We start from the raw sequence: 24674 nt of genomic DNA on the forward strand, positions 1-24674 counted from the left end.
ATAAAAATAGGAATAGTTGTAAATATTAATGCCACCAATACAGTACCTTATTAAGAAATGATATAAATATAGCCTATTCGTAAGCCAAAGAGTATATACGAGTAGACAAATCGCTACTTCCTACACCTAAATAGAATTTACCATTCCTCCTTGAATGTGACCATCTTAATCTCGTGACTTTGTCAGCTGGCGTTATATCATCTTTTAACTGTGCTATTAAATCGAAGTTGCCAGAAGTATAACTATATATATAAATGTCACCATTTTCAAGACCCACGGATATTAAGATTTTATCTCCCACCATGGTATCGTGTACAGAGACAGCAGTGACAGCTTTACTGTGCCTAATTGATGTTTCCATAACGTAATCATCAGTTGGTTCCTTTTGGTGCCTCCAGACCTTGACGGTCTTGTCTCTGGATGCAGTCACAAATACATTACCAAACTGCGAGGGCGCCCAATCTGCATCCCACACAATCCTTGTATGCGGTTTTTCATTCTTGTATCTCAGTTCAAAAGTGTCGTCTTCCATGTTTCTTTCCCAAAGTGCCCATTTTCTGTCTCTACAGACACTCAGCAAAAATTTCCCATCCTTGGAGAATTTCAATCTTGTTATCGTCAAACTGTGGAACGGTAAGGAAGGCTTTATTTCCAACCAATTTTCCGCGCTAAATATTCTGATAACTGCATTCTGAACATTATTTGATCTACAAGCAGAGGCAATTAATTTCTGATCAGGAGAAATATCAAGGCACGTTATTTCAAAACCGTGTCCGTAAAGTTTTTCAACTTCTGGCCACAACAAGTGTCTCTGTAATTGGTCTTCCATTGGTGGGCACTCTAGTAAGGATAAGGGATCAATGACGTCGGGAGTATTATTACTGTCGTCTTCATCGTCATCGTCATCTTCATAAGAGTCATCTTCTCCGGCTTTATTAGACAGACCTAAAACAGGAACAGTGGCTGATTCAGGCAATTCATCTTCTTTACCAAATTGGAGACCAACAAACTTCTGTAATATTCCAGCCACGCCTTTAGGTAAATCAAAAGATCTTAAAATTTTCTCATCACCACCACTAACAAATCTGGTATCCGTAATTGGTTCAACACAAACCATATCATAACCATGTATTTGTGGTCTAGAAAATTCATGCCAGGTTGCAATTTCCCTTTTCTTCCCGCTGACGTCGTAAACCCATGGAGCAAAAAGTCTTGTAGTTTGGTCCAGAGAAGTGGCCAATAGGTACTCACCAGTAGGGGACCAAGCAACGTCTGTAACATCCTTTGTGGCACCTGATATGCCTAATCTCTGGTCGCATATGATATTATCCTTTGTACCCCACATTCTCCAAGATCCAGTCTTACCATTAGTCAAAAAGAAGTCCATTCCCTCATGGGTAAACCATAAACAGGACCAAAAACCACCAGAGGAACCAGTAGCAGTCGAGGCACCTTTCGAAGATATTTCACCTAATCGCAGACCACATACCCAAATACCCGAGGTCTCATCAGGTTCCCATACCATCAATGAAGTATCAGCAGTGGCAGCTAGGAGTTGTAAACGGGATTCGTGCCACTGAAGAGATGAAATCCAGTCATCATGGCCCATAATTAGAGCTTCAAAGTTTATGCCCACTCTCAACTCATCATCAATATTAAATTTATATTGTTTATTACTCAACAGGGTTAATTTTTTTGAATCCTCTTCAGAATCGTCAATCAAATCATTAGCTCTGATTCTCCACAATCTGATATAACGATCTTGGGACCCAGAGCATAGTAAATAATCACCTGGAGTCTCTTGATGGCGAAACGCCAATGACTTAACCCAGTCTTCATGTCCTTCTAATTCTGCAACGATTTGACAGTTTTCAATGCCGGCATTATCGAGGACGAAAGACGCAATAAAAACATGCGTATTGGTACCACCAATGGCAAGTAAATACTTGTTCTCTTGGACTTTAGACAACGATAGGCACAATGGGTAAAAAAATCCCCTTTTTATCGTAAATTTGTGAGCGAGACTAAACTGATCATTTTGAGTGTCCTGTCTCCATAGGGTGATTGTACCATCAGCACAACCGACTGATATGAGGTTCGGTAAAGCGGTTAATGCTACAATTGTCTTGGAATAATGTTCAATGGTTTGTACACATTGTAAATGCGAGTAATCAGTAAATTTCCAGATCTTGACGTGATGATCTTCAGATGCAGATACCATAAATTGTGACTCTGGAATGAACCTCACACAAGTGACTTCAGCTTCATGGCCTTTCAAAGTGGCGTAAACACCCTGATTGTTCGGTTCGATGGGATTCCATAATGCAATGGTTTTACCTGCGCCAAATGCGACGATTTTCTTAGCCTTGTGTAGGTCACTAACTTGGGTTTGCTTGTTAGCGCCTATAAAAATGGCCTCGGGAACAATAGTTTCTGCCATGGTTGTAACACGTCAGCGTAAGAAGGTTTCGTGAGGACTAGAAGATATATAAATATAACTTTACTTATTAGCTAGCCTATGTAAGCAGGCTAGCCCATCGCCTATCCTAAAAATGAAAAATTTTCATAATTTTTCAAAAACTGGCAAATAACCTTCCCCGTCACGTGGAAACGGCTGTAAAAGGGAATGAATATAAAAGCAATCGCTACGAAGAAAAGCCATGAGTTATAAGTTAGAGAAAGAACGTACGATATATGGTTATCCCTTGGGTTGCATGGCGGTCTCACACATTTCAAAATTTTCAAATTCACCTTCAAAAAAGCGCGACTTAATCACCTTATTGAACCAGTTGGTGATTTCAGGATGCGTGGACCTCCATGTTTCATCGAAAATACTTATAAATCCTAGTGAAAAAGCTGCAGCAGAGGTCAAATCAGCAAGAGTCTCGTGGTCATCGGACGTAAGAAACTGCTGTTCCTTCAATCTCCTCTCGTAAAGAGAAACAATCGTGTCTATGTTTCTCTTCGCAGCTTTGAATTCGGCGGCATTGTACGGCTTTACGCCTACTAGAGGGAAGAATACCTCGCAGACTTCGTTTAAGAAATCGCTGGTAGAGAGCGACTCCCACCTTAAAATGTCTGCATGAGCTCTAAAATCGCGCTCGGGCCCCAGTAGCTGCGTAATGACCTTCTCGTCGCTGGAAAGGTGGATCAGGTAGTAGTCGATGGCCATTGCTTCAGTGAGAGTCCACTCATCACGTGGCCCCACAAAGGTGGGGTACTTGCCCCAGGGAAATTCCCGATCGTAGAGTTTCTGGGCGTCGCTGGGGTCTGCAAGTTTCACGTCCAGCTTCAACGAACGCACCAAACCCCTTGGCACGATAGTTCTAATCAATCTTCTCTCTTTCAAGTCAGTAAATAGAGTTCCGTCAGACATTTACGGCTTTTTTTCTCTATTCATCGGTCGATGATGAACGAGACCAAGTTTGAGTGCTGTTCGTGTTAGGTCTGTGCTTTTATAAGGGGATGAGGTCCTTCAAAATAAAGGCGCTTACTGTCATTAAAGGGGACCCCAGAAAAGCGAATGGGCTAATGGGGGGATGAAGTTACAGGTGAATAGTTTTTTTTTTTTATCTTGTTATTATACCTTTAGATATGTACATACATTTATGCGTATACGTGAGACGACAAAAAAAAAAGGGTTGAAAGGGAGAGCAGAAGGAACTCAGCTGCTAGATTTTTTTTTCTTTTGAGTCAAATTTTCCAAGGTCAGCCTATCATTGTCATCGTCATCATCGCTAGGAGGGGTTGAATTTGTGTTTGAATCCGACTCCGAGTTCGTATTTGTGTTGTTGGAGTTACTTTCTTCATCATCGTCTTGACTGAAAATACCTTTAGTGGCAGGTTTAGTGGGATTCTGGCCTGTAAATTCATTGGCAAATTCCGTAGCCGGAGAGGCCTCCCTGATTAGCTTCCTGGTAAATGGATCATCCAGAAAATTTTGCTGCCTTTGTCTTTGCCGTTGGTTTTGCTTCTTTAATTCGTTGCCTATCAACTTGGAATAGAGTTTTTTACCCAGGGTTTTCTTTAGAAGGATCTCACGCACTTCGAAATATAAATCTCTGGAGGCGTTATTCAGATTTGTTTGATTTTTCTTGAAGTACGATCTGAATTCATTGATGTGTTTCTTGAACTCAAGTTCGTTCTTCTTTAACCAGGAAACGTTCAATTCTTGTCTGGTGGCCCCTCTTGCGAAATTTCTCATCAGATACTTGTCATAGTCCCTGATGATCTTGGTGATGATGTCACTCGTGGAGACACCGTCCGTTCTTTGGGTGGTCAAGAACTTACCTCTTTCCTTTATCGGCTTGTAGATATCGTCACTGTCAGCACTAACGTAGGGGATGTCATCGTGAGCCACGTAATCAATTTTGTGTTCGAGTAGGAATTCTGGGGTAACACACCAGGGAGCGTTGGGTACGACCTCGTCGACCCATTTGCAATGCATCAGAGTTTCGCAGCGTTGCTTGTCGGTCAGTACGGTCAACCCTTTCAGTTTGTGAGTGATTTTATCGCTGGGCACACCGACTATCAGCGTTACATTGGGGAACGCCTTCTTACACTGTTCCAGTTGCTTCATGTGGCCCAAATGGAAAAGATCAAAGACGCCGTCTGCATAGATCCTGACAGGCCTATCCGTGGGGGGTAAATTGAATCGGAAGCCCTTTGGGCGATACTTGCGCAGGTCCTTGGGCAATTCGGTCGTGTAGCGGGTTTCATTTTCTTCAAATTCCTTGGTCAACCGACGACGCTTCCTCGGAGTGAGCTGTGTGTCCTTATTCTCTTCTTGATTCTCTTTTTCAACCTGATGCTCCACATCCTGCTCTTCCGTATCCTCATGCTGCCTTTTATTTTTATTCTTTTTGAATAAGTTCGATAGCGAAGAGTTAGAAAGCTTAGCCCTAATTGAGGACTTCCCTGTTGTTGGGTTTGCCATTTTTCTTTGTGTCTGCTATGTTTTGTACTACCAAGAGAAAACAGCAAGAAAGAAGTTCGAAATTTAAATTAAACAAAGAGAAGGAGAGGATTGGCGTATGCAAAAAACCGGAACGACCCAGAGATCACAAGAAAGGCAGAGGAAAGAGAGAGACCTTTCAATCATACTAGAGCAGAAACAGATATATATCAAATCTGCAAAAGGATGCCGGAAAACAAAAATGTAAAAAGGTCGGAAAATGAATGGCTATATATCGAACGGATGAGCATAAGACTCAATTTTTTCTCCCACACGCAAACGAAATCGTGCGGGTAATAGACGGACTGCATCTTTTTTTTTTTTTGGCTCCCTGTACACTTTTTCTATATCCATCGCAAGTACAGTTTTAAGCACACTAACTGTCAGTATATACATAAGAAAGGCCAATTACAAAAAATGGACTCGTACTCGATAACGAACGTAAAATACCTCGATCCTAGCGAATTGCACCGTTGGATGAACGAGGGCCATACCACCACGCTGAGGGAGCCCTTCCAGGTGGTGGACGTGCGAGGCTCGGACTACCTGGGGGGCCATATCAGGGACGGATGGCACTACGCATACTCGCGTCTTAAACAGGATCCGGAGTATCTGCGTGAACTAAAGCACCGGCTGTTGCAAAAGCAAGCGGATGGCCACGAAGCGCTCAACGTGGTGTTCCACTGCATGCTGTCGCAGCAACGCGGACCGTCCGCGGCGATGCTGCTGTTGCGGTCGCTTGACACGGCAGAGCTTCCCCGCTGTCGGCTATGGGTGTTGCGCGGCGGTTTCTCCCGTTGGCAGGCCGTGTATGGTGACGACGAAAGCGTCACAGAGGGTTACCTCTCTGATCTGTGGGATTGAGCCCGTGTGCGTGATTTCACGTGACAGGATTGGGATCTTGGACCATGACTCCTCCCGGTGACCTTTTTTTTTTTTTTTTTTGTTCTTTTATCTCTTTCGTTCGACAAAGTCAGTTAGTTAGTCGATCTGTCATTCACGCGCTTTCCGTTATCCCGTATCTTTTTATTATATATAGAGTCGTTTACATTACAACAATACCAGTCAAGCAATTACGCATTCCAGCGCTAGGTAATAACACTAAAACCAACAAAACACACCGCAAATTCAAACAATCATGGCTGGTCAAGTGCTGGACGGCAAAGCGTGTGCTCAGCAATTCAGAACTGATATTGCGCACGAAATCAAATCGATCCAAGGTCACGTGCCTGGTTTCGCTCCCAATCTTGCCATCATACAAGTGGGCAACAGACCAGACTCGGCCACCTACGTACGCATGAAGCGTAAGGCCGCTGAAGAGGCCGGCATTGTCGCCAACTTCATCCATTTAGACGAATCCGTGCCCGAATTTGAGGTCCTGCGTCACGTCGACCAATTGAATGAGGATCCACAGACGCACGGCATCATCGTGCAGTTGCCATTGCCCGCACATTTGGACGAGGATAAAATAACCTCGAGAGTATTGGCAGAAAAGGATGTTGATGGGTTTGGCCCCACCAACATCGGCGAGTTGAACAAGAAGAACGGACACCCATTTTTCTTGCCCTGCACCCCCAAAGGGATCATCGAGCTGCTTCACAAAGCCAATGTCACCATTGAAGGCTCCAGATCCGTTGTGATCGGAAGATCCGACATCGTCGGCTCCCCAGTCGCAGAATTGTTGAAGTCTTTAAACTCTACCGTCACTATCACGCATTCCAGGACTCGCGATATCGCGTCGTATTTGCACAACGCGGACATCGTCGTTGTGGCCATCGGCCAACCGGAATTCGTTAAGGGCGAATGGTTCAGGCCAAGAGACGGCACTCCCTCAGACAGGAAGACTGTGGTCATCGATGTCGGCACCAACTATGTGGCCGATGCATCCAGAAAATCCGGCTTCAAATGTGTCGGTGACGTCGAGTTCAACGAAGCCATCAAGTACGTTCACTTGATCACCCCGGTACCCGGTGGTGTCGGACCCATGACCGTGGCTATGCTGATGCAGAACACTATGATTGCTGCTAAGCGCCAAATGACCGAATGCTCCAGACCATTGGAGATTCCACCTTTGCCCTTGAAGTTGCTGAGCCCCGTGCCTTCCGATATAGACATCTCTAGAGCTCAGCAACCCAAGCTCATCAACCAATTAGCCCAAGAATTGGGCATTTACTCCCATGAGCTGGAATTGTACGGTCACTACAAGGCCAAGATCTCTCCCAAAGTCATCGAGAGACTGCAATCGCGCCAAAATGGTAAATACATCTTGGTGTCTGGTATCACGCCTACACCTCTCGGAGAAGGTAAATCCACCACCACAATGGGTCTTGTTCAGGCACTAACAGCTCATTTGGGCAAACCCGCCGTTGCCAACGTCAGACAGCCCTCGTTGGGCCCCACTTTGGGGGTCAAAGGTGGTGCTGCGGGCGGTGGTTACTCCCAAGTCATCCCAATGGACGAATTCAACTTGCATTTGACAGGTGACATTCACGCCATCGGTGCCGCTAATAACCTCCTTGCTGCGGCCATCGACACAAGAATGTTCCATGAAACCACTCAAAAGAACGACGCTACCTTCTACAACAGACTAGTTCCAAGAAAGAATGGCAAAAGAAAGTTCACCGCTTCCATGCAAAGAAGACTAAACAGACTAGGTATTCAAAAGACTAACCCTGACGATTTGACTCCCGAAGAGATCAATCTGTTTGCCAGACTAAACATTGACCCAGACACCATCACCATCAAGAGAGTGGTTGATATCAACGATAGAATGCTAAGACAGATCACCATCGGCCAGGCCCCTACCGAGAAAAACCACACAAGAGTCACTGGGTTTGATATCACCGTCGCATCCGAATTGATGGCTATTCTTGCTCTTTCAAAGGACTTGAGGGACATGAAGGAACGTATCGGACGCGTGGTCGTCGCTGCGGACGTGAACAGATCTCCCGTCACCGTGGAAGATGTAGGTTGCACCGGTGCCTTGACCGCCCTATTAAGAGATGCGATCAAGCCAAACTTGATGCAGACTTTGGAAGGTACCCCCGTCTTGGTCCATGCTGGTCCATTTGCCAACATATCCATCGGTGCTTCCTCCGTCATTGCCGATCGTGTGGCTTTGAAGTTGGTCGGTACCGAACCAGGTTCAGAAACCGAACCGGGTTATGTCGTCACTGAAGCAGGGTTCGATTTCACCATGGGTGGTGAGAGATTCTTCAACATCAAATGCCGTTCCTCCGGATTGACACCTAATGCTGCGGTTCTTGTTGCCACCGTCAGGGCTTTGAAGTCCCACGGTGGTGCTCCAGACGTTAAGCCTGGCCAACCTTTGCCTTCTGCATACACTGAAGAAAACGTTGAGTTTGTAGAGAAGGGTGCTGCCAACATGTGTAAACAGATTGCCAACATCAAGCAATTTGGTGTTCCCGTGGTCGTAGCAATAAACAGATTTGAAACCGATACTGAAGGTGAGATTGCCGCCATCAGAAAGGCCGCCCTAGAAGCCGGTGCATTCGACGCCGTAACTTCCAACCATTGGGCCGAAGGTGGTAAAGGCGCTATCAATTTGGCCAAAGCAGTCATTGAAGCTTCTAATCAACCAGTAGACTTTCACTTCTTATACGACGTCAACGCTTCCGTGGAAGACAAATTGACTACCATCGTTCAAAAAATGTACGGTGGTGCCGCCATTGATATTTTGCCCGAAGCTCAGCGCAAGATAGATATGTACAAAGAACAGGGTTTCGGTAACTTACCAATTTGTATTGCCAAGACCCAATACTCTCTATCGCACGACGCCACTTTGAAAGGTGTCCCAACTGGATTCACTTTCCCCATCAGAGACGTCAGATTGTCTAGTGGTGCTGGATACTTATACGCTCTTGCTGCTGAAATTCAAACCATTCCTGGTTTGGCTACTTATGCCGGTTACATGGCCGTCGAGGTAGATGACGACGGTGAAATTGATGGGTTGTTTTAAGACAATTTAAATTATATAGATTTTAAGAAAAGAAAAAAGTAAAATTTATTCTAACTACGAATGTATAATAATAACAATAACGATAATACGAACACTTTTAGGACTAATAACAACTTTGACATTTTTTCGTAGGATGGATTTAACGTTCTGCTGCCTTTTCCCTTTAATTCAACCCCAGCCCATTAACGTCCAAAATTTCCGATCCCGTTAAGGAGAAAAAAACCTAATTACCAAACGAGGCGGGGAGACGCATGTATGAGAACAATGAACCTATTAGAACCTTAACAATTTTAATGATACTGCGACTAAAGCAACAATCGATGGCTAACACTTAAGTTTAAGTGGAGCAAAATAGGAGACAAAATATATATATAACATACAAAGAAAGAAAGGCCATATATTAAAATACAAAGTAGAATAGCTAAACATGTGTGATAAGTCAAAGGAAATACTGGACTATACAATAGAATTCTTGGACAAGTACGTACCAGAGTGGTTTGAAACGGGGAACAAATCTCCCTTGTTCATTTTTTTCTCAGGTCCACAAGGTTCAGGTAAAAGTTTTACAAGTATCCAAATTTATGATCATCTAGTGGAAAAATACGGGGATACAAAATCTGTCAATTTTGCCTCAATTGATGATTTTTACTTAACCCATGAGGACCAATTGAAATTAAACGAGCAATTCAAGGGCAACAAACTATTACAAGGACGTGGATTACCTGGTACTCATGATATGAAATTATTACAAGAAGTTTTGAATATCATCTTCAATAATGATCAACATCCAGATAAAAAAACTGTTACATTGCCCAAGTACGATAAATCCCAGTATAACGGCGAAGGTGATCGTTGTCCTACTGGTCAAAAAGTAAAACTTCCAGTCGATATCTTCATCTTGGAAGGATGGTTTCTGGGATTTAACCCTCTTCTACAAGGTATTGACAACAATGACCTTCTCACTGGGGACATGGTTGATGTCAATGCCAAATTATTCATGTATAGTGATTTGTTGTGGCGTAATCCAGAAATCAAATCGCTAGGGATAGTATTCACTACCGATGACATTAATAACGTTTACGGTTGGCGACTGCAACAAGAGCATGAACTACTATCAAAGGTAGGGAGGGGGATGAGCGATGAACAGGTGCACGCATTTGTGGATAGGTACATGCCCTCCTACAAACTTTATTTCAATGATTTTGTTCATAGTGAGGGCCTAGGATCTATAGCCACATTGACTTTAGGGATTGATTCAGACAGAAAAGTATACTCCACGAAAACCAGATGCATTGAGTAGTGATTGATTCTCTTTTTCTCGTTTTCTTTTTTTATCTCCCTTTTTCCGTTTGTCCTATATACCAACAATTTATTCTATAATGATTTATGTACTTTTCACTAAAAAAATTTAACGAGGCCATTTCACGGTATATCATCGTTCAGTTGTTCCAAAATGCACGTCACCTTTTTCATAGAATTGAGCTTCATTTTAAATGCTTATATATTATCTTTTTAGGGTCTTCCGGAATTTTAAGCGGTTTTACAAATTATCGCTGATATCACAATTGAGGTGAAGAAGACAACCAATAACGATTCAGCATATAAAGAAATGAACAATAACGTTGAGGAGCTACTACGACGCATTCCTCTGTACAACAAGTATGGTAAAGGTTTCCCACAAGAAACGGTGACTAGATTGCAAATGCCTGAGTTCAGATTACCACCATTACAACCAACAAAAGACTTATTAAATCCTTGGTTCGAAGAATGTGATAATGTCACCAAAGTGTGTCAGTTGCATGATTCTTCCAGCAAAAAATTTGATCAGTGGTATAAAGAACACTATATGAGTAAAAAACCACCAGGGATGGCTGGAAACATGCTTTTATCTCCATCAAGAAAGGGCAATTCCTAAACGGAAAGATTGCGTTTTTTTTTTTGGGCATTTTATATACACATATACAGAGTTGTTTATAAATAAACCATAGTAATATTATCAGTTTCGTTTTACTTCATTGTGCGTCATTGCATTTAGATGACCTTAGCTTCCTTTAGCTTTTCGATCAATTCATCTACAGAATTCAATTTCACACCTGGTGGCTTAGTCTTCGGCTCTTCCATAGATATAATCTTCAACTGAGGCTCGATGTTGAGATCGGAGAAATCCTTGGTTATATCTAATTTCTCAATTGGCTTCTTTTTTGCCTTCATCAGTTTGGGCAGTCCCACATAACGTGGGGTATTTAGTCTCAGATCCGTTGTAATGACCATCGGTAAGGAGGCCTCGATGATCTCTTCACCATCATCGATTTCTCTTGTTACTTGGACCCTGCCGTTTTGAAGGAATTCCACCTTGGCTGCGTTTGTTGCTTGTGGCCAATTTAACAGACCGGCCAACATTTGACCAGTGTTGTTGCAATCGTCATCAATTGCTTGCTTACCCATCAAGACCAAGTTAGAACCCTTTTTTTCCACAACAGCTTTCAAGACTTTGGCAATGGCTAAGGGTTCTATATTTTCTTTACCCGCGGAATCGATTAAGCTACAGGTGTCTATACCCTTTGCAAGACAATTTCTTAATATGTCCTGAGCCTTGGCCGGGCCAATAGATACAGCGTGCGTGGATTCCACTAAGTTCTTATTCTTCTCTTTAATTCTAATGGCTTCTTCGACTGCAATGTCATCGAATGGGTTGATACTGAATTTAACACCATTAGTTTCAATGCCGGTCAACGTCTTATTTACGCGTGGTTTGATTTGAAAATCAACCACTCTTTTCACTGGAACCAATATGCGTAATTGCTGCTTCGCTGACATCTTTGTAACTCTTCTTAATGGTGGTTTAGTGGGTGCTTCCTAGTCCTAGCGTTGCTTGAAAACATTTCTCGAAACAGCAATGTTTTGCACCGAGGAAGAAAGAGTCAGTACTAATAAACTCGAAAAGATAGATCTTCAAGAGAAAAATGAAAAAGAAAAAAAAATGAAAAATATAAAAGTGTGCAACATGGAGAAACAATAAGGAATAGAGCTATCCAAAGCGGCACTACTATTTAGACATTATTCTCGTCAAGATACAAAAATGTCTAAATTTGTCATTACCTGCATAGCCCATGGGAAAAACCTCCCACAAGAAACTATTGATCAGATCGCCAAAGAAATTATCAAAAGCTCGACAAAGGAGACATCAATCAAGAACATTAAGAAACTATCAACGAGAGCTACTGATATATTTGTTGAAGTAGCAGAATCTGTTCTCCAAAAGACTTTCAGAAATGAGTTGATGTGCCTGATTGAAGGCCGTGACGATGTTGATTTGATTGTTTCCGCTGACAATGAATATCGTCAAGCTAAAAAGCTATTCGTTTTCGACATGGATTCAACATTGATCTACCAAGAGGTCATTGAACTTATTGCTGCATACGCTGGTGTTGAAAAGCAAGTGCACGATATCACAGAAAGAGCCATGAACAACGAACTAGATTTCAAAGAGTCCCTAAGGGAACGCGTCAAGTTGTTGAAGGGTCTCCAAATCGATACATTATATGACGAAATAAAACAGAAATTGGAAATTACCAAAGGCGTGCCTGAACTATGTAAGTTCTTGCACGACAAAGACTGTAAACTTGCTGTTTTAAGCGGCGGATTTATCCAGTTTGCCAGTTTTATCAAAGACCAGCTAAACTTAGATTTTTGCAAAGCAAACTTGTTAGAAGTAGGTGCTGGCGGAAAATTGACCGGTAAGACATTAGGTCCTATTGTAGACGGGCAATGCAAGAGCGAGACACTTCTGCAGCTGTGTAACGACTACACAGTTCCTGTTGAAGCGAGCTGCATGGTGGGTGACGGTGGTAATGACCTACCGGCCATGGCTGCCGCTGGGTTTGGGATTGCATGGAACGCCAAGCCAAAAGTACAAAATGCTGCGCCCTGCAGATTGAATACCGAGTCCATGACTGATATCCTGTACATCCTCGGCTACACTGATGACGAAATATATGATAGACAATAAAGAAATGATAGAAAAAAATTATAGAATTCTCTTAAAACTGTTTATTTAATCCGTACACACATGATGTATTTTACGTAGCTTACACGTTGGAAGCAATGGCTTGCTTTATAGCAGCCGGGTTCGCACCAACGACTCTGGTGATCTCCTTACCACCCTTGTAGAAGATAAGGGTAGGCATAGAGGAGACTTCAGTCTTTTGAGCGACGTCTGAAACTTCGTCGACGTCCAATTTGTAAAAGGCAGCATCGGAGTACTGTTCGGCAAACTTTTCGATCATGGGAGCAATCATCTTACATGGACCGCACCATGTGGCAAAAAAGTCAACGACGACCAGTTTGTCGCCGGAAGCCAAGGCGTTGTCGTATTCAGAGGCGGATTTCAATTGAGTGACCATTGTTAATGTATTATTTGCAGACGTATGTACTCGTGTATATGTTGTGTGTATCCACTTTTGCCAGACAGCAGAAGAATTCCCACCAGTTATCCCCTTCGTCAAGCCTTCTTCCCCGAATGGCTCTCTCTTATATACAGATATTCCTCTCTCGGCCGGCTGGAAACTCAGCGGGCTTAGTAAGAAAAGGACCACTCTCTACAAGGGGCATCCTTCAATTGACGGGTATAGATGATTACACACTTTTAGAAGTCACCTAATGTGGTTACGTATTTATGTTACGTCGATCTTGGAGCGATCTTGAAGCCGAGGATGTCATTTTTACCAGGCTGGACAAGACTCTCTTCACTGACCCTCACGCCACCTACGGTTTCGATGCTTGCTATGGTCACCTCGCCACCCATGATGTACCTGGCGACTTTACCGACGGGGGTGCCTCTCTTCACCAAGAAGCAGTCTCTAAACACGTTGGTCCCGTTGCCTCCCGTATAAGTTTGGATGTTCTTCACAGTGTACACCGGTATCAGTCCGAGGATATCTGTGGCTGCTTGCAGAACCTGAAGGACACCGGTGGACCCGAATCTATATAGGACCAGGTCCCTGATATTTTCAATTCTGTTAAGGATTTTATCGTCGAGTGGCTTCAGTTTGTCTGGCTCGTCCTCATACGTGTCGACGAACTCCGTGCCCTCTTCGTATAGTATGAAACCTTGCTTTTTCAATTTTCTCAAGAACACTTCTGTCACTGCACTGGTCAGCACAGCCTTCGTGTCAGGATACCTCAACATGATCTTGGAGACGTTCTTATCGGCGTCCGGGTGGTCCATCTTGTTGAGTGCCAGCACGGTGGGAAACTTCTCCACCATGAAGGACCTGACCACTCTGGTGATCCATTCGTCGTCCCATTTCTCCAATGGTGGCAATCCCTTCAGTCTGTCCAGTGCCTTTTGGATCATGGGCGCATGTGATCCGTACCCACCGAACTGTGCTTGCAGCGTGTCCACTATACTAGATTTCGTGGCTGTGTGTCTACGCACAATGGAGCCCCATCTTTTCTTCAGGTTCCCCTCGACCCAGAGTCTGATCTCGTCTTGCAGCCATTCTATATCATTCAATGGATCGTAACCCCTTGTGTTCTTCCCCTCTGCGTCTGTGGTCCCACTGACGTCAACCACGTGGATCAAGGCGTCTGCATGTCTCAAATCATCCAAGAATTTATTTCCAAGCCCTCTGCCAGAGTGTGCACCAGGTACCAACCCAGCCACATCCAACAATTTGATGGGGATGTGCCTTTTGCCATTGCTGCACCACCCGTAGTTAGGTTTACAAAGATCCTCCTTCCCGAACCTGGAACAAGCACAGTCGACTTGCAAGTAACCGGTGGCCTGGTTAGGTTCGATCGTGGTGAAAGGGAACGCGCCTACCGCCGCACCTGCATCTGTCAAAGAATTTAATGTGGTCGATTTGCCTGAAGATGGCTTACCCACAATACCAATCAATGGATCTCTAGGCATACTGGTTTCCTTTCCGCTTTATCTTTACAGACGAACTAAACTACAAGTAAACAAAAACAAAGCAAAAGCTGAGGCAAAAGCTAAGGCAGAAGCGAAAAATCACACCTACTCACCATCCATCCTAGAACTGCTTACAATGTTTTTTGCGCATTGTTCAGTATTGCATTCATTGTATTATCCACTCAAAAAAAAAGCATCGAGATAATTTTTCATTCGAAAAAAAAAAATTACCCTTACCTTAGCCCTGATTAAGATTTCAAATAAGCCCTATGAAAATCATGCCAAAAGCCCCTGAAGTTTTCCAGAATATTCTGGGCCCCCCTAGGGCTTGCTCTTGCGCTTATTAATAATTGACGAAAAATTTTCAGCGATGAGATGCACATTTATAGTGACGTGAGATGTCCTGGTTTGAGGAAATCATTGTGATAGCACGTATTCTCGCACTACTGCTAACAGATAGCCCCAATATTGGTATTCTTACGTATTACGGTGTTAAGCAACAAAGTAGAAAACCATGAGCGAACAAAAGGAAGACCTGTTCAAACCAGTCGGCGAAGCGGCTGCAGAGATCGAAGATGAAACTATGGCTGATGGCCAAGAAGGCGATGACGGCGTTAAGTTAACCGGTGCGGAAGATGCTATGGGACACCCAGTGCAAGAGATCGAGTCTCTCTGTATGAATTGCGGAAAAAATGGTACAACCAGGCTTCTGCTGACCTCCATCCCCTATTTCAGAGAGATCATTATCATGTCATTTGAATGTCCTCATTGCGGGTTCAAGAACTGTGAGATACAACCTGCTTCTGAAATACAAGAAAAGGGTTCTCGTTACTCCTTGAAAGTGGAGTGCCGTGAAGACTTCAACCGAGAAGTCATCAAATCTGAAACCGCCAGTTGTAAATTTGTCGAGCTAGATATTGAGATTCCTGCCAAGAGAGGCCAATTGACCACGGTAGAGGGTTTACTATCAGAAATGATTGACGATTTGTCACAAGACCAAGAAATGAGAAAATCCATAGACGAGACCCTTCACAACAAGATCGACAATTTCATTAAAAAAGTTAGATCCTACATCAATTGCGAACCCAACACCATTCCTATAACTTTTGTTTTGGATGACCCCGCGGGCAACTCCTGGATCGAATACAAGCCTGGTGAGCCTCAACACAAGTGGTCTCATACTCAGTACGTGAGAACCGATGAGCAAAACGTTCAAGTCGGCATTATTACAAAAGACCAGTTGGAACAACGTCGCCAAGAAAAATTGAAGCAGTTGGCCAGCCGAGAAAGAAACCCGTCTGAATCTGTTAAAGTCGGTTCAGCAAACCCACAGTTTCTTTCAGATGCCACTGACATCGAGAACTTTAACAACGAAGTGCAAACATTCAGAGCTTCTTGTCCATCGTGCACTCACGAGTGTGAAACCCATATGAAGCCAGTCAATATTCCACATTTTAAAGAAGTTATTATCATGTCTACAGTGTGCGATCATTGTGGATACAAATCCAACGAGGTGAAGACGGGTGGCGCCATCCCGGAAAAGGGGAGAAGAATCACCTTATATTGTGACGACGCGGCCGATCTGTCCCGTGATATCCTGAAGTCTGAATCATGTAGCATGGTCATTCCTGAACTACATCTTGATATTCAAGAAGGCACATTGGGTGGTAGATTTACCACCTTGGAAGGCTTGCTAAGGCAGATTTACGAAGAATTGGAGTCTCGTATTTTCACTCAAACTTCCGATTCCATGGACGAAGCAACAAAAACTCGTTGGATAGAATTTTTCGCGAAGTTGAAGGAAGCCATTGCCGGGAAGGTCAAATTCACTGTTGTCATGGAAGATCCGTTGGCCGGCTCGTACATACAGAATGTTTATGCCCCAGATCCAGATCCAAACATGACTATCGAAGATTACGAAAGAACAAATGAACAAAATGATGACCTGGGATTGTCCGATATTAAGGTTGAGTAAGAAGTGCGCCCTTGCCTCCTGCTTATCTTCCTTGACTTGTACACTTTATTCCGCGGGCACACATACCGTAGGATAATATCTATTCGTCTTACTCAAGTAGGTGATTCAGTCTTGAAATTTTATGAACTTTTGTATAATAGTTGAAGTAGGTAATACAGCATTTTTTTGGCTACAGCCTCAAACGTCTTTTGATTTAGTTTTACATTTTTGTTCTATAACTTCCCTTTCGTGTCATAATACGCGAAAAGAAATAGGAGATCTCCTCGTTTTTACCATCAACCAAACGAAAAATGAATGACAATCTGCAAGAAGACTAAAATGAAACTAAAACTATCTGCTATAGAGAAGTATTTTTTTCAGAGAAGTCAATTGAATTTGCATTCATGTTTCTACGTTGGAATCAAACTCAATGAACTTCCTGAGAAAGGGCAAATTATAACAGCTCTTAAATCTACTGTGGCCAAACATGAGCGTTTAACTTTTAATTTGATTTACGACAAGCTAAACAATGAACATTACTTACAGAACGCTGCCGAGCCATTTGTGTTCGGTGACGTGGTGGCATATCACCACGATTGGGACCACCTGAAAGAAACCGAAATCAATCACATCTTTCAAGAACACAACTTTCCATATAGCGAGCACAAACCCTTATGGAAAATTCTGATCATTCCCAGTCAAAATCAAATGTTGTTGATGACAGATCACGTGCTCATGGATGGAATGTCAGCTGTCCATGTTTGGGAAACCTTTATGGAGGGATTACAAAAGCAGGGGCCAGTAGGTGTTGACGAAACGATCTATTCACCTTTATCAGGTTCATCGGCAGACCAAATAATATCAATTCCTCCGTACGAAAACTGGCCCATACCTTGGAAATGGCATATAGTACGCCAATTGGCTAGCAGGCTATATTACTGGTTCCCGCAAGCAATTGTAACCAACAATAAAAACTTAATTCAGTTTACTAAATACTCATTTCCAAAAGACCTATTGGATGCCAAGCCAACCGAGGAAAACGACTTATATAAGGTGAAAAATACGAACCGCCAATGGGAATTTCAGCTATTACCAGCACATCTTGAAAGCGTGATACAAGAATGCAGGACCAATAATACTTCCTTAACTTCCCTTTTAGGCGCCCTGGTATGTTCAAGTTTCGAAAAAACAGCTAGAGGTGATTATAACGGAGAATTCTTGAAAATTGAATTGCCAATGAATACTAGAAATTCTTGTAAAGAAGTCTTACAACTACAGTCGGACGATGAACTCGCGATAGGGAATTTTATCGCAAACATTGAATTCAGGCATGAACTGCACCAAGACCTTGGAATATGGCACATCGCTTCTCAAATTCAAGACGTTATCAAAACCAGTTCCAAGGACAAAATTACAGATAAAGTTAACGAAATTAAGTTGCTCGAGGTTGTCTCTCCTCAAAAGTTCATAGAAGATAAAGTAAATTTGAACGATGGTCCTTCTTCTACTTTTGAGGTAACAAATTTAGGACTTCAAGCATTCAAAAATGCGTGCGATACCAATTTACCGTTCCATATCGTGAATGCTACGTTCAATGAGCCGCAAGGTATATCTGCTATAATCACATTAAGTGTGATCTCTACTCCCGCTGGTGGACTGAATTGTTGCATCAGTTATCCGAACACGCTAACCAAAGAATTGGAGCCTAATTGGAAATATATAAAAGAATACTTCAATTTATAATAAATATAACTGTCTTATCTAAAAACAGGAAAAAAACCTCCTCCTTTAAAAGAAATAAAAAATGTAGGGTACTTATACGCTCACTCTTTGAAGACAATGTCTTCCTCGACAGAAGCCATATCGACTTTAGTATAGGCATCCTTGTCGAATCTTGCAGATTTCTGCGCTTGAACAGACTCCTCCTGTATCGTGAAAATATTATTAAACGGGAAAGCTACAGTAAAACTTAGTACAAGTAGAAACATGGGCAATGCGTCAAAAATATAAAGAAACCACTCATGCGAGGCGATTTGCCCATCATAACCCTGAATAAACTCGACAGCCCTGACAATCGATCTTATCAGAATCAAAAAGCTGTCTACCAACAAAGCGATATTTAGACTTTTCCAACTGCTACTTCTTACCGATATGGTGGTTGGTTTCTTGGTCATCTTGAATATGAATAAGAATTCATTTATAATGAAGACACCAAAAAACGCAATTTGAATGAACAGACCAGCGGTTACGAGATGTGAACCAGACGAAGCGCTTGATATCTTGGACATCATAGCACCACCAGCCGCTTGTAACAGAAGGCTCCCCACATCACCGATGACAAAAATCGTAGTATTGAATCTGGCAGGCATAATCATCAGATTTTCTGCGAACAATAAACTGGCCATTCTACCAAAAATCATATAAATACTAGCCGCGTACAGTGTCGGCGACACAAGCAAGAAAACTGTTTGAATAATGTATGGATTCAACAGCGTAGTGTCTCTACTGGATTTGCATCTAAAAGCGAACCCTAAAAATTCAACAAAGCTCCCGAATATAAAGGGAATGTAAGCACCTGCCAAATTGACTATGCCATAGTACCGTAATGTGGGCTGAGATCTCACTAAAGATGCAACTGTTCTTCTGCTCTTGACGGAATAATGAATTAGTAAGAAAACAAACACTACTGCTGCCAATGCGAAGAGTACTGTGAAAAGTATACTCGCACCTATCTCGGGCTTGTATCTGTATAGTTCGAAGTCACCCTTTGACATATTTATTCTAGTGGTAAAAGAAGTGAAAGTGTGATACAATCTTCAAATATGACTTGATCGTTTTGCATAATAAAGAATACTGTATCTGTTTTTCAAGAGTATATATATATATATATATATATATTCAAGTCCGTTGCTGTAGGAAAAATCACTTATCAAAAATATGTCAATGGGCTATTGTTTTTTCCAACAATGATCCACGGAACCCGTCACTGGCAAATGAGGCTTGTGATATTACAAAGTCCAGTGTGAGTGCCGCATAAACTAAATTTGAACTACGGGAAACTTGCTAACAAGCGAAATGTAAAGAAGCCGAGAAAAACAACAACATACTAAACGATCTATCGCTGCCAACCTTAGCTCAAACAGACTTGTTTCTCTCAAAGTAGTGAAATATTGAGTTGTTTGCAACGAGCTCCTATTTTTAGCAGTTCTTGGGCCCAAGACAACAGGTGCAAAAGTACGTCTAAACGTGGTACAACCTATATACCCTATCATGGCCTGTAAAGTTTATTCTAGAAATAAACTTTCCGGATAATGAAGAATATATCTCTGCTTGAGTTTTTTCCCTTTTTTGAACTATAAAAAACTATATGGCCGAGAATTAGAATTAGAAAACGGTGAAAGCACCCAAACATATTTAAAGACCCAGACATTAAACATTTCTATTTTTCGAAATGAAAAAAGAGCTTGTAATTGAAGTCGTTTTGCCGCTGAGCATATCCGATGGTGAAGTTCGATTTCTTTCTGGCCTCATTGACTGACGCAGGATCCAGTGAGCTCTTCCTCAGTCAACGGCCCGAAGGGGAGATCCTTATGGTAGGCAGGAAATTGGAAGAAGTTCCCGCCTGGAGGACATCACTCGGTAGGCTGATACGATTTCGTCCGAGGCAACGATCGGGAACATGCAGAGGCCATCGCTTCAATCTTGCGCACTCTCTCAGAGAGATGCCAGGTCACTGTTGTCTGCCTCACAGCGAGTAGTGTAATGCTCTGTCGCCAAGTAGCTAGTAGCAGGGCAGAGCACTTGCCGGATCCCGCAGTAAGGATGGTTAAAATATATCGAAATGTAGTATTGTTAGTTTACTTCGTAAACTGCCCTTGTAATACACTAAAAGGCTATAAAAATAGCAAACTAAATAGAGAGCGAAATGTCCTTACCAGCTACTTTTGACTTGACTCCAGAAGACGCCCAACTATTGTTGGCTGCTAACACTCACTTAGGTGCTAGAAACGTTCAAGTATGTTGCACTCATCCCCCCCCCATTATATAGCACAACGTTGTGTGATTGAAGATACTATAAAAGAAAAAATTACCTCGAATTAGATTACCTTCCAAAAGAATCGAATACTGGTATAGCACTGTCCACAAGCAATAAAAAGGAAAAACAAGATTGATCAATTAGGGCAGGCTGAGACAACAGTTGAGCATCGGCAAACGTGTTGAATCACCCAGTACACATCCCAATTGTATTACACTTATGAATTTCAGCGGATAGAATGAAAGGGAGTAAGATTCTGATATCACTATTATACTTCCCCCAATAAAATTGACTGAGCCAGACGTCCGCTTTGCCAAGATTATTGTACCACTAGAAAAGACTTCAAACAACATGATTTTTTTTTGCAAGACTCTTATTTTGTATCCGGCAGCTCATTTACAGCAAGTGCTAAGAATTTGTTTTCCTCTTTTTACTAACATTTCATTTTTCATTTTTTTTCTTACAGGTTCATCAAGAACCATATGTCTTCAATGCTAGACCAGATGGTGTCCACGTTATTAACGTTGGTAAGACCTGGGAAAAATTGGTCTTGGCTGCCAGAATCATCGCTGCCATTCCAAACCCAGAGGACGTTGTTGCCATCTCTTCCAGAACTTTCGGTCAAAGAGCTGTTTTGAAGTTTGCTGCTCACACTGGTGCTACTCCAATTGCCGGTAGGTTCACCCCAGGTTCCTTCACTAATTACATTACCCGTTCTTTCAAGGAGCCAAGATTAGTTATTGTCACCGACCCAAGATCAGATGCTCAGGCCATCAAGGAAGCTTCTTACGTTAATATCCCAGTCATTGCTCTAACTGACTTGGACTCACCATCAGAATTTGTCGATGTCGCCATCCCATGTAACAACAGAGGTAAGCATTCCATCGGTTTAATCTGGTACTTATTGGCTAGAGAAGTCTTGAGACTAAGAGGTGCTTTAGTCGACAGAACCCAACCATGGTCTATCATGCCAGATTTGTACTTCTACAGAGACACTGAAGAAGTTGAACAACAAGTTGCTGAAGAAGCCACCACTGAAGAAGCTGGTGAAGAAGAAGCCAAGGAAGAGGTTACTGAAGAACAAGCTGAAGCCACCGAATGGGCTGAAGAAAATGCTGACAACGTCGAATGGTAAGTAAGGTGATATTTACAAATAGTATATTAATAATTATAGTATAATGTTTTATTAGAATAACAGATTTCTTTATCAGTTCATGCCTAAATAAAATCAAAAAAAATGCATTGTGCCATCCTGTAACGCTTTTAGTTGTGCATATCACACCATTCATAGAGAAATCGGTGGATCAATTGAATGCGATGATTGTAGCCATCAAACAGAGAAAGTGAGAAAGTGCTATTATCTCGATCCGTTTTTAGTGATTTCGAACTCCAAAAGAAAGATAATAAGCGTGTTCCTAGGCCTAATGAAACATGTAGTTTTGGAGAATTATATCTCCATCCCTGAACCGTACAGTAAAATCAAGAGTAACAGCGGGCACATACGTATATCATAAATTCTTCAATGAGCGTGCCCAAAGCGAGACTGCTAAAAGTAGCGGAATTATCTGCCAAGATATTTGATCAAAATTTTAACCCAACTGGCGTTAGAACAGGTTCCAAGATCTTAAATGAACGACTAAAAGGTCCTTCAGTGGCGAGTTACTACGGAAACCCGGACATTCTAAAGTTCAGACATTTGAAGACATTATATCCCGATATTGAATTTGTAGACCTTCAGGAACAATATCGATTATCTATGGTCGAAGCAAAGAAACGTCGTGGTAAAGGTGCTCCAAAAAAGATGAAAAAGGACGCAGCTGCGAAAGGGAAAGGAAAGAAGAAAAAATGATAATGCCACCTTGTTCAAAAAAATATTCATTATGTAGAAGCTCATTTCATGTACATACGAAAACAAACTAAAACGATAACAAACAAATTAAAGTAGGAAAATGCTAATTCATACATAAACAAACCTTTATGCTTGGGCGGTTAGCCTTTTATATAAATCGTTTGCACCTAATGGCTTACTAGGCAATGCGGAATATAGAACGTAATATAGCTTGTTTCTGTTGACCATTATGGACTCACCTCGGATAATTTGTCGTACAGTAGCAAACGAAAAATAATTCGCTTTTATTTGCGCCAACAACAGACTATAAGGTTTAAACATGCTTTTGAATTTGATAGGATTGTTTTTGAGTTCTAGCGTCGTATGCTTGCAGGAACTTGTAGTTTTAAGTTCAATTGAAATACCGCCGGGTAGACGTTTCGGATCCTTCAATCTCAGTAATAATGCAAACAATGGGAAATGATTAATGAGCGCAATGACAGCCTCTAAAGATATTTCGATTGTTATTGTCAGCATTCTCAAAATGGTGTACGACATATAGAATGCCATTACTGTAGGAGTCAAGAACACTAGAATGATAAATAATAACGTTCCCAATAACAGTTGGTCTAGTTGAAAATAGTTATGATCAACTCTATTCCGTAAAACATTCTTCTTTTTACCACAAAACAGATTGAAAAGGCTGCCCATAATATTCAGCTGACAGTGATACAGTTTACTGCTGATACGGTAGAAGATATATATTGGAAAGCTCAGAACAGCAAAAAAATCAATAACCAAGGAAACAGCAAAGGAACAACCAACGAGAAACATCATGTATATCGTTAACGTGAACAGGTTTGACAAGGTCTCTGGATCAATAAGAAACTTGATAAAAGCAGTATAAGAAAACTCTATGACCCAAAGGAACAGTTCGCTTAAAAAGTTTGCAAGCTCTGCATTCAATTTGATGCCAAAAGGATTACTTGCTAATAGTGTAGTTATCATTTTCAATGAATCATACAAGAAAAATTTCAGTACTTTATGACATGTTGACACCAAAAATTCTCGATTCTCTGTGAGTACAGCTCCCAATATTAACCCAAAGGAAATGTCATTAATAATCAGCCAGACAGTGTTATAAAATAAAATGTAATCGGGATAGTATATACAAGGCATACTGGAATGTGATGATTCGCCATTAGGATTCTCTTGCTTTACCCTACGTCCAACTTTCCGTATGGTATCTTTCTTGTTAATACGCTCATACTGGACAGGAAAGTAGCAGATTTGTTGGCATCGAAGATCTATTTGCTGGACAAATGCTGAATAATTTACTAACTGGAAATGTGAGTAATTCAACAACGATGATATGAAACTAGCAATAGAGCAGACGACCAACGTCGTGTAGAGGCTAATTTTCACAGTTAACTTATAAACATAAGTCGACGAAATCCGGGCTGTAATGCTATTAAACATGGTCTTTCCCGAAATTTCTGGCGATGTTTGAACAAATGGATAGAGTTCACCTAATGCTCTGCTATATGCGGGGAAGAGGTTGATTATATTTAATGTCTCTTTTAATTTCCTGTTATCACTTCTATACCTCGAATGCTCCTCTAATTTGGTGAAATTCAAAGTTTCACTCACGCTACTGTGGAGGCCAACCTCCTTTTCTGGTATAATAAGTGATATAGGATCAGATGAGTAGAATTGCATAAACTTTAACTTGGGAATTCTAAAATGAACATTGCAGGGTTTATGAACCTTGTAGTCCCAGGCATCATCTCCAACATCCCTAGTAGCTACTATCGAATAAGGGGGCCGTATATTTACCTCTCTTAGGTGTTTAGAGCTGCAAACACCTAAAACAACAAAATGGGTCTCTTGAAATGAAATTGCCAAAGCTACCTGTGGCTCTTGGGTGGCAGATGATTCTTGAGTGGCAAAATTCTCAAACAAAGATTCATATGGCCAGAATATATAATTTGGCATGTCATTTAGTTGTA

General features: G+C 41.9%; 17 protein-coding genes across 17 annotated transcripts; 9 read left to right on the top strand and 8 right to left on the bottom strand.

The window, feature by feature from the left end:
* Positions 1-73: 73 nt before the first annotated feature.
* ELP2 (Elongator subunit ELP2) lies at positions 74-2440 on the bottom strand (the record flags this gene model as incomplete). Its single annotated transcript, XM_056228223.1, has 1 exon — positions 74-2440. The coding sequence occupies one exon, from the start codon at positions 2438-2440 to the stop codon at positions 74-76; it is 2367 nt and encodes a 788-aa protein (XP_056087966.1).
* A 258-nt stretch (positions 2441-2698) lies between these two features.
* On the bottom strand, positions 2699-3376 carry SKDI07G4530 (uncharacterized protein; the record flags this gene model as incomplete). The annotated part of the gene is made up of 1 exon (XM_056228224.1): positions 2699-3376. One exon carries the CDS (start codon positions 3374-3376, stop codon positions 2699-2701), a length of 678 nt encoding a protein of 225 aa, XP_056087967.1.
* Positions 3377-3664: 288 nt separating this feature from the next.
* Positions 3665-4936, bottom strand: PCT1 (choline-phosphate cytidylyltransferase; the record flags this gene model as incomplete). The annotated part of the gene is made up of 1 exon (XM_056228225.1): positions 3665-4936. One exon carries the CDS (start codon positions 4934-4936, stop codon positions 3665-3667), a length of 1272 nt encoding a protein of 423 aa, XP_056087968.1.
* Positions 4937-5371: 435 nt separating this feature from the next.
* On the top strand, positions 5372-5818 carry YCH1 (phosphatase YCH1; the record flags this gene model as incomplete). Its single annotated transcript, XM_056228227.1, has 1 exon — positions 5372-5818. One exon carries the CDS (start codon positions 5372-5374, stop codon positions 5816-5818), a length of 447 nt encoding a protein of 148 aa, XP_056087969.1.
* Positions 5819-6092: 274 nt separating this feature from the next.
* On the top strand, positions 6093-8933 carry ADE3 (trifunctional formate-tetrahydrofolate ligase/methenyltetrahydrofolate cyclohydrolase/methylenetetrahydrofolate dehydrogenase ADE3; the record flags this gene model as incomplete). The annotated part of the gene is made up of 1 exon (XM_056228228.1): positions 6093-8933. The coding sequence occupies one exon, from the start codon at positions 6093-6095 to the stop codon at positions 8931-8933; it is 2841 nt and encodes a 946-aa protein (XP_056087970.1).
* Positions 8934-9360: 427 nt separating this feature from the next.
* Positions 9361-10233, top strand: TDA10 (putative ATP-dependent kinase; the record flags this gene model as incomplete). Its single annotated transcript, XM_056228229.1, has 1 exon — positions 9361-10233. One exon carries the CDS (start codon positions 9361-9363, stop codon positions 10231-10233), a length of 873 nt encoding a protein of 290 aa, XP_056087971.1.
* A 309-nt stretch (positions 10234-10542) lies between these two features.
* Positions 10543-10848, top strand: MVB12 (ubiquitin-binding ESCRT-I subunit protein MVB12; the record flags this gene model as incomplete). Its single annotated transcript, XM_056228230.1, has 1 exon — positions 10543-10848. One exon carries the CDS (start codon positions 10543-10545, stop codon positions 10846-10848), a length of 306 nt encoding a protein of 101 aa, XP_056087972.1.
* Positions 10849-10964: 116 nt separating this feature from the next.
* Positions 10965-11750, bottom strand: CIR1 (Cir1p; the record flags this gene model as incomplete). Its single annotated transcript, XM_056228231.1, has 1 exon — positions 10965-11750. One exon carries the CDS (start codon positions 11748-11750, stop codon positions 10965-10967), a length of 786 nt encoding a protein of 261 aa, XP_056087973.1.
* A 262-nt stretch (positions 11751-12012) lies between these two features.
* Positions 12013-12942, top strand: SER2 (phosphoserine phosphatase; the record flags this gene model as incomplete). The annotated part of the gene is made up of 1 exon (XM_056228232.1): positions 12013-12942. One exon carries the CDS (start codon positions 12013-12015, stop codon positions 12940-12942), a length of 930 nt encoding a protein of 309 aa, XP_056087974.1.
* A 79-nt stretch (positions 12943-13021) lies between these two features.
* Positions 13022-13336, bottom strand: TRX2 (thioredoxin TRX2; the record flags this gene model as incomplete). The annotated part of the gene is made up of 1 exon (XM_056228233.1): positions 13022-13336. The coding sequence occupies one exon, from the start codon at positions 13334-13336 to the stop codon at positions 13022-13024; it is 315 nt and encodes a 104-aa protein (XP_056087975.1).
* A 275-nt stretch (positions 13337-13611) lies between these two features.
* Positions 13612-14847, bottom strand: SKDI07G4620 (uncharacterized protein; the record flags this gene model as incomplete). Its single annotated transcript, XM_056228234.1, has 1 exon — positions 13612-14847. The coding sequence occupies one exon, from the start codon at positions 14845-14847 to the stop codon at positions 13612-13614; it is 1236 nt and encodes a 411-aa protein (XP_056087976.1).
* A 514-nt stretch (positions 14848-15361) lies between these two features.
* ZPR1 (zinc finger-containing protein ZPR1) lies at positions 15362-16822 on the top strand (the record flags this gene model as incomplete). Its single annotated transcript, XM_056228235.1, has 1 exon — positions 15362-16822. The coding sequence occupies one exon, from the start codon at positions 15362-15364 to the stop codon at positions 16820-16822; it is 1461 nt and encodes a 486-aa protein (XP_056087977.1).
* Positions 16823-17116: 294 nt separating this feature from the next.
* Positions 17117-18544, top strand: SLI1 (N-acetyltransferase; the record flags this gene model as incomplete). The annotated part of the gene is made up of 1 exon (XM_056228236.1): positions 17117-18544. The coding sequence occupies one exon, from the start codon at positions 17117-17119 to the stop codon at positions 18542-18544; it is 1428 nt and encodes a 475-aa protein (XP_056087978.1).
* An 80-nt stretch (positions 18545-18624) lies between these two features.
* On the bottom strand, positions 18625-19575 carry RTA1 (Rta1p; the record flags this gene model as incomplete). Its single annotated transcript, XM_056228238.1, has 1 exon — positions 18625-19575. The coding sequence occupies one exon, from the start codon at positions 19573-19575 to the stop codon at positions 18625-18627; it is 951 nt and encodes a 316-aa protein (XP_056087979.1).
* Positions 19576-20726: 1151 nt separating this feature from the next.
* RPS0A (40S ribosomal protein uS2) lies at positions 20727-21972 on the top strand (the record flags this gene model as incomplete). The annotated part of the gene is made up of 2 exons (XM_056228239.1): positions 20727-20816; positions 21304-21972. 2 exons carry the CDS (start codon positions 20727-20729, stop codon positions 21970-21972), a joined length of 759 nt encoding a protein of 252 aa, XP_056087980.1.
* Positions 21973-22359: 387 nt separating this feature from the next.
* RSM27 (mitochondrial 37S ribosomal protein mS33) lies at positions 22360-22686 on the top strand (the record flags this gene model as incomplete). The annotated part of the gene is made up of 1 exon (XM_056228240.1): positions 22360-22686. The coding sequence occupies one exon, from the start codon at positions 22360-22362 to the stop codon at positions 22684-22686; it is 327 nt and encodes a 108-aa protein (XP_056087981.1).
* A 126-nt stretch (positions 22687-22812) lies between these two features.
* Positions 22813-24660, bottom strand: GPI1 (phosphatidylinositol N-acetylglucosaminyltransferase; the record flags this gene model as incomplete). The annotated part of the gene is made up of 1 exon (XM_056228241.1): positions 22813-24660. The coding sequence occupies one exon, from the start codon at positions 24658-24660 to the stop codon at positions 22813-22815; it is 1848 nt and encodes a 615-aa protein (XP_056087982.1).
* Between the last annotated feature and the right edge of the window lie 14 nt (positions 24661-24674).

The sequence above is a fragment of the Saccharomyces kudriavzevii genome (assembly GCF_947243775.1).
Source record: "Saccharomyces kudriavzevii IFO 1802 strain IFO1802 genome assembly, chromosome: 7".
In the NCBI taxonomy this organism is placed as follows: domain Eukaryota; kingdom Fungi; phylum Ascomycota; class Saccharomycetes; order Saccharomycetales; family Saccharomycetaceae; genus Saccharomyces; species Saccharomyces kudriavzevii.